At 43.9% G+C, this 8,280-nt stretch overlaps 1 protein-coding gene across 1 annotated transcript; it reads left to right on the top strand.

The window, feature by feature from the left end:
• Window positions 1-5,672: 5,672 nt before the first annotated feature.
• Window positions 5,673-7,189, top strand: LOC103008836 (zinc finger protein 839-like). Its single transcript, XM_057546316.1, is given in 3 exon segments — window positions 5,673-6,126; window positions 6,129-6,829; window positions 7,097-7,189. Coding segments are annotated over 3 exon segments (1,248 nt in total).
• Window positions 7,190-8,280: the final 1,091 nt, after the last annotated feature.

Below are 8,280 nucleotides of genomic sequence, written 5' to 3'. Positions count from 1 at the left end.
CAAAAAAGACACCCCACATCCAAAGAAAAAGGAGAAGCCACAATGAGATGGTAGGAGGAGCAAAATCACAATAAAATCAAATCCCATAACCACTAGATGGGTGACACACAAACTGGAGAACAATTATACCACAGAAGTCCACCCACTGGAGTGAAGGTTCTGAGCCCCACATTAGGATTCTCAACCTGGGAGTAAAGCAATGGGAGGAGGAATTTCCAGAGAATCAGACTTTGAAGGCTAGCAGGACTTGATTGCAGGACTTCGACAGGACTGGGGAAAACAGAGACTCCACTCTTTGAGGGCACACACAAAGTAGTGTGCACATAAGGACCCAGGGGGAAGGAGCAGTGACCCCATAGGAGACTGAACCAGACCTACCTGCTAGTGTGGGAGGGTCTCCAGCAGAGGTGGAGTGGCTGTGGCTCACCATGGGGACAAGGACACTGGCAGGAGCAGTTCTGGGAAGTACCCCTTGGTGCGAGCCCTCCCAGAATCAGCCATTAGCCCCACCAAAGAGCCTGTAGCATCCAGTGCTTGGTCACTTCAGGCCAAACAACCAACAGGGAGGGAACTCAGCCCCACCCATCAGCAGACAAGCAGAATAATGTTTTACTGAGCTCTGCCCACCAGAGCAACAGTCAGCTCTACCTACCACCAGTCCCTCCCATCAGGAAGCTTGCACAACCCTCTTAAATGGCCTCATCCACCAGAGAGCAGACAGCAGAAGCAAGAAGAACTACAATCCTGCAGCCTGTGGAAAGAAAACCACATTCACAGAAAGATAGACAAAATGAAAAGGCAGAGGGCTAAGTACCAGATGAAGGAACAGGATAAAACCTCAGAAAAACAATTAAATGAAGTGGAGATAGGCAACCTTCCAGAAAAAGAATTCAGAATAATGATAGTGAAGATGATCCAGGATCTCAGAAAAGGAATTCAGGCAAAGATCGAGAAGTTGCAATAAATGTTTAACAAAGACATAGAAGATTTAAGGAACAAACACCTAGAAGAATTAAAGAACAAACAGAGATGAACAATATAATAACTGAAATGAAAAATACACTAGAAGGAATCAATAGCAGAATAACTGAGGCAGAGGAATGGAAAAGTGACCTGGAAGACAGAATCCTGGAATTTACTGCCACAGAACACAATAAAGAAAAAAGAATGAAAAGAAATGAAAACAACCGAAGGGACCTCTGGGACAACAATAAGCAAACCAACATTTGCATTATAGGAGTCCCAGAAGGAGAAGAGAGAAATAAAGGACCCGAGAAAATACTTGAAGAGGTTATAGTCGAAAACTTCCCTAACATGGGAAAGGAAATAGCCACCCAAGTCCAGGAAGCGCAGAGAGTCCCAGGCAGGATAAACCCAAGGAGAAACATGCCAAGACACATAGTAATCAAACTGACAAAAATTAAAGACAAAGAAAAATTATTAAAAGCAGCAAGGGAAAAATGACAAATAACATACAAGGGAACTCCCATAAGGTTAACAGCTGGTTTCTCAGCAGAAACTCTATAAGCCAGAAAGGAGTGGCAATGATATATTTAAAGTGATGAAAGGGAAGAACCTACAACCAAGATTACTCTACCCGGCAAATCAAAAGCTTTACAGACAAGCAAAAGCTAAGAGAATTCAGCAGCTATATAACAAATGATAAAGGAACTTCTCTAAGTGGGAAACACAAGAGAAGAAAAGGACCTACAGAAACAAACCCAAAACAAGAAAATGCTAACAGAAACATACATATTGATAATTACTTTAAATGTGAATGGATTAAATGCTCCAACCAAAAGACACAGGCTTGCTGAATGGGTACAAAAACAGACCCATATATATGCTGTCTACAAGAGACCCACTTCAGACCTAGGGACACATACAGACTGAAAGTGAGGAGATGGAAAAAGCTATTCCATGCAAATGGAAATCAAAAGAAATCTGGAGTAGCAATACTCAGATAAAATAAACTTTAAAATAAAGAATTTTACAAGAGACAAGGAAGGACACTACATAATTATCAAGGGATCAGTCCAAGAAGAAGATATAAAAATTATAAATATATATGCACCCAACATAGGAACACCTCAATATGTAAGGCAAATGCTAACAGCTATAAAAGAGGAAATCGACAGTAACACAATAATAGTGGGAGACTTTAACACCTCACTTACAACAATGGACAGATCATCCAGAAAGAAAATTAATAAGGAAACATGAGCTTTAAATGACACAATAGACCAGATAGATTTCACTGATATTTGTAGGACACTGCATCCGAAAACAGCAGATTACACCTTCTTCTCAAGTGCACAAGGAACATTCTCCAGTACAGATAACATCTTGGGCCACAAATAAAGCCTTGGTAAATTTAAGAAAATTGAAATCATATCAGACATCTTTTCCGACCACAATGCTATGAGATTAAAAATCAATTACCAGGATAAAAACGTGAAAAACACAAACACATTGAGGCTAAACAATACGTTACTAAATAACCAAGAGATCCCTGAAGAAATCAAAGAGGAAATCAAAAAATACCTAGAGACAAATGACAATCAAAACACAATGATCCAAAACCTATGGGATGAAGCAAAAGCAGTCTAAGAGGGAAGTATACAGCAATACAATCCTACCTCAAGAAACGAGAAAAATCTCAAATAAACAATCCAACCTTACACCTAAAGGAACTAGAGAAAGAACAACAAACTAAAGCCAAAGTTAGTAGAAGGAAAGAAAACCTAAAGATCAGAGCAAAAATAAATGAAATAGAAACAAAGAAAACAATAGCAAAGAACAATAAAACTAAAAGCTGGTTCTTTTAGAGGATAAACAAAATTGATAAACGTTTAGCCAGACTTATCAAGAAAAAGAGGAAGACAACTCAAGTCAAAAAAATTATAAATGAAAAAGGAGAAGTTACAACTGACACTGCAGAAATACAAAGCATCCTAAGAGACTACTACAAGTAACTCTATGCCAATAAAATGGACAACCTGGAAGAAATGGACAAATTCTTAGAAAGGTATAACCTTCCAAGACTGAACCAGGAAGAAATAGAAAATATGAACACACCAAACACAAGTAATGAAATTGAAACTGTGATGAAAAATCTTCCAACAAACAGAAGTCCAGGACCAGATGGCTTCACAGCTGAACTCTATCAAACATTTAGAGAAGAGCTAACACCCATCCTTCTCAAACTCTTCCAAAAAATTACAGAGAAAGGAACACTCCCAAACTCATTCTACAAAGCCATCATCACCCTGATACCAAAACCAGACAGAGATACTACAAAATGAGAAATTTACAGACCATTATCACTGATAAATATAGATGCAAAAATCCTCTACAAAATACTAGCAAAAAGAATCCAACAACACATTAAAAGGATCATACACAATGATCAAGTGGGATTTACCCCAGAGATGCAAGAATTCTTCAATATAGGCAAATCAATCAATGTGGTAAACCATATTAACAAACTGAAGTATAAAAACCATATGATCATCTCAATAAATGCAGAAAAAGCTTTTGACAAAATTCAACACCGATTTATGATAAAAACTCTCCAGAAAGTGAGCATAGAGGGAACCTACCTCAACATAATAAAGGCCATATACCACAAACCCACAGCAAACATCATTCTCAATGGTGAAAAACTGAAAGCATTTCCTCTAGATCAGGAACAAGACAAGGGTGCCCACTCTTGCCACTATTATTAGACATAGTTTTGGAAGTCCTAGCCCCGGCAGTCAGAGAAGAAAAAGAAATAAAAGGAATCTGAATCGGAAAAGAAGTAAAACTGTCACTGTTTGCAGATGACATGATACTATACAGAGAGAATCCTAAAGATGCCACCAGAAAACTACGAGAGCTAATCAATGAATTTGGTAAGTTTTCAGGATACAAAATTAATGCACAGAAATCTCTCTCCTATACACTAACAGCGAAAGATCAGAAAGAGAAATTAAAGAAACAATCCCATTCACTATTGCAAGAAAAAGAATAAAATACCTAGGAATAAACCTACATAAGGAGGTAAAAGACCTGTATTCAGAAAACTATAAGACACTGATGAAAGAAATCAAAGATGACACAAACAGTTGGAGAGATATACCATGTTATTGATTAGAAGAATCAATATTGTGAAAATGACTATGCTACACAAAGCAATCTACAGATTGAATGCAATCCCTATCAAATTACCAATGGCATTATTTACAGAACGGGAACAAAAAATCTTAAAATTTGTATGGAGACACAAAAGACCCCGAATTGCCAAAGCAATCTTGAGGGAAAAAAACAGAGCTGGAGGAATCAGACTCCCTGACTTTAGACTATACTACAAAGCTACAGTAATCAAGACAATATGATACTGGCACAAAAACAAAAATATAGATCAATGGAACAGGATAGAAAGCCCACAGATAAATCCACGCACCTATGGTCAACTAATCTATGACAAAGGAGGCAAGGATATACAATGGAGAAAAGACAGTCTCTTTAATAAGTGTTGCTGGGAAAACTAGACAGCTACATGTAAAAGAATGAATTTAGAACACTCCCTAACACCATACAAAAAAATAAGCTCAAACTGTATTAAAGACCTAACTGTAAGACCGGACACTATAAAATTCTTAGAGGAAAACATAAGAGGAACACTCTTTTACATAAATCACAGCAAGATCTTTTTTGACCCACCTCCTAGAGTAATGGAAATAAAAACAAAAATAAACAAATGGGACCTAATGAAACTTAAAAGCTTTTGCAGAGCAACGGAAACTATAAACAAGATGAAAAGACACCCCTCAGAATGGGAGAAAATATTTGCAAATGAATCAATGGACAAAGGATTAATCTCCAAAATATATAAACAGCTCATGCAGATCAAAATTATAAAAACAAACAACCCAATCCAAAAATGACCAGAAGACCTAAATAGACATTTCTCCAAAGAAGACATACAGATGGCCAAGAGGCACATGAAAAGCTGCTCAATGTCACTAATTATTAGAGAAATGAAAATCAAAACTACAATGAGGTATCACCTCACACCGGTTAAAATGGTCATCATCAAAAATCTACAAACAACAAATGCTGGAGAGGGTGTGGAGAAAAGGAAACTCTCTTGCACTGCTGGTAGGAATGTAAATTGATACAGCCACTATGGAGAACAGTATGGAGGTTCTTTAAAAAAGTAAAAATAGGGGCTTCCCTGGTGGCGCAGTGGTTGAGAATCTGCCTGCCAACGCAGGGGACACGGGTTCGAGCCCTGGTCTGGGAAGATCCCACATGCCGCGGAGCAACTAGGCCCGTGAGCCACAACTACTGAGCCTGCGCGTCTGGAGCCTGTGCTCCGCAACAAGAGAGGCCGCGATAATGAGAGGTCCACGCACCGCGATGAAGAGTGGCCCCCACTTGCCGCAAATAAGAGAAGCCCTCGCACAGAAACGAAGACCCAACACAGCCGTAAATAAATAAAATTAAAAAAAAAATGCTGACAACTACCACAAACACCACACAATCCAGAAAAATAAAATATTAAAAAAAAAAAAAAGTAAAAATAGAATTACCATATGACCCAGCAATCTTACTGCTGGACATATGCCCAGAGAAAACTATAATTCAAAAAGACATATGGGGTTCGAGTCCCCGCGTTGGCCGTCATGGCGGACGCAGAGCCGGAGGCTGAGGACGGCAGTGAGGATGGCGGTGGCAGCGGCCGGGCTCCCGCAGGCCAGAGCGGCAGCGCTGCGCTCGTGGCCCCGCTGGGCCCCGAGCAGCTGCGGCGGGTCCTGGAGCAGGTGACGAAGGCGCAGCCACCCGCGAAGCCGCCGCCGCCCTTCGTGCTGCAGGCCTCGGCGCGGCGGCTGCGGGACGCGGCTCAGCAGGCTGCCCTGCAGCGGGGCCCCGGGGCCGAGCCCTCGCGCCCGCCGTGCCTGCTGCCGCTGCAGCAATTGGAAGCCATTTGTGTCAAGGTTACATCTGGAGAGACGAAAGCTCAGGAGAAGCTGATGCCTGCACTGGCCACCATCCAGCCCAAGACAGCCAGGCCGAGCCAGCCGCTCGGGAGACACTGCAGCGTCGCCAGCTCTCGGCTGCTCGGGCCGCAGCCCCTCCTGAGCCCCGGCCACAGCCGTGTTCCCCGAGTCACTCACCTCAGCCTCCCGTTCAGGTGTTCGTCCAGAGGCCACTGCTCGCCCTCCGACCCGTCCCTGCGCGGAGAGTCTTGGCCTCTGAGGCCCTGAGTGGACAAGGCACCACGCCGCCCCCTCTGCCAGCCTCTGACCCAACGGAAGGAACATCTGTTTCATCCAGTCCAGTAAATTTATTTATTTCCAGCTCGCAAACAAAATGCACCAAGAAACTAAAAAAATCTTTAAAAGTGAAAACACGTTCTGGACGGATATCTCGACCTCCCAAGTATAAAGCTAAAGATTATAAATTCATAAAAACAGAGGATTTGGCCGATGGTCACCCCTCAGACTCTGACGACTACTCAGAACTGAGCGTGGAGGAAGTTGAAGACCACAGGGGAAGGCAGGCACTCTTTGATTTATCGAGCTGCTCTCTGAGGCCCAAAACTTTTAAGTGTCAGACCTGTGAAAAGTCATATATAGGAAAGGGGGGGCTCGCCCGGCACTTTAAACTGAATCTGGGCCATGGCCACCTGGAGCCTGAGACGTTGCTGTCTAAGAAGGCCAATGGGAGCATGATCCCGGGCCCCACGGAGGGCAGGACCACCAGCCTGGCATACCCAGAGCTGTCCACGCCAGCTCTTCTAAGTGAGGAAGAGGCTCGCTCAGCACGGGGTGGCCTGCAAGTAACGTTTCTGTTTGGTGATAGCGTCCTGATTCCTGCCCATCCTTTTTTTTTTTTTTTTTTTTTTTTTATCTTTTTTTGCCCACGCCGCGCGGCATGTGGGATCTTAGTTCCCCGACCAGGGATCAAACCCGCGCCCCCTGCATTGGCAGCACGGAGCCTTAACCATTGGACCGCCAGGGAAGTCCCCTGCCCATCATCCTTAAGTTAACTTTATGTTGTCTGCAGTGCTGCCAGATAATCGAGGAGAAGTGTGTCTTCCGTCTAGTGCAGACGGTTTACTGATGGGAACGCAGGCACCAGTCCTGTAGATCCGGTCAGTAAAACTAATCGCAAGCATTCTCGGCTGATGCTGACATGACTGTGGTCCTGGGAAAGGTCCAAGTGGGGGGCGCCAGTCCACAGGGCTGCTTCCTGGGGCGTCCGCGGTAAGACGTCTGCTTGCCGTGTTCTCTCCTTGCTTTGCCCCTTCCGAAACTCAATCAGACAAAGCAGATACGAGTCATCGTGAGTTTGCATCACCACATCCACGTTTATTTACTGAAATTTTAACTTACCCAACATGTGTGGTGAGCATTTGTGTGCCAGGTACAATAGGTCAGTTATTTAAAAAACAGCAGGTGGATCACTTTAACAAATGGCGGGCCTCTGTGGTCGCCCTCATCCCACTTTGTCTTAAGCTTCCTTCCTTTTCCTTTGACTTGTGTTAGCTGTTGTTCGTTATTTGTAGTTTTCAGACGTTAAATAGAGAAACCGGCGTTGGAATTGATGTGACTACTTGATGGGAGTTTGTGACTTTAGGGACCTGGAAGCTGTTGAAAATGCGTGTTTGCCTGCTCCTGGCGACCTCATTCCCAGCAGCGGACGGGGTTCCTGCAGGAGGGCCGAGGCCGGCGGCTGCTTCCGCTTTCACATTCCCTCCTTGGGACCTGAACAGACACCTCCTGGGCCCAGGAGATCTGTACTGAGTGAGGCCTAGTGGTAGAACCATGGGACAGCCCTGTGTTAGGAATCAAAAATATTGTCTCACCTTGCAGCCTCAGTAATAATAGTAATAACAGTCATACCGTTTGTTGCACGCCTGCTTTGGGCGGGGGCATCACGTACATTCTCTCAATCCTGTGAGAGCCCTACAGGCAGGTGCAGGGGTCCCTACTGGAGACGAGGCGCGTGGGGCTCAGCAGGGACGATGGGCTCCCTGTCGAGGCACGCCTAGGACTCTGCCCAGGCTGGGGTTAGACCCAGGTCTTTTGATCTCAAAGCCTGCACTCTAGGCCCGGCTGCCTCTGCTAGGAGGTTCTACGCCTCTCACAGCTGGCAAGAGCCCGACTTTCGAGAGACCTCTAACTTTTCTTAAGTTGTAGTAGGACCGGGATGACCATGTAGTTTGTCACCCAAACCCAGACATTCTGAGAATGAAAGGGGCACTATTAATTATTCCAAGAGACAGCA

This window comes from Balaenoptera acutorostrata, chromosome 5 (genome assembly GCF_949987535.1).
Source record: "Balaenoptera acutorostrata chromosome 5, mBalAcu1.1, whole genome shotgun sequence".
Classification (NCBI taxonomy): domain Eukaryota; kingdom Metazoa; phylum Chordata; class Mammalia; order Artiodactyla; family Balaenopteridae; genus Balaenoptera; species Balaenoptera acutorostrata.
Note: the sequence above shows the minus strand (reverse complement) of the source record. Positions and strands in the feature narration are given on the sequence as shown.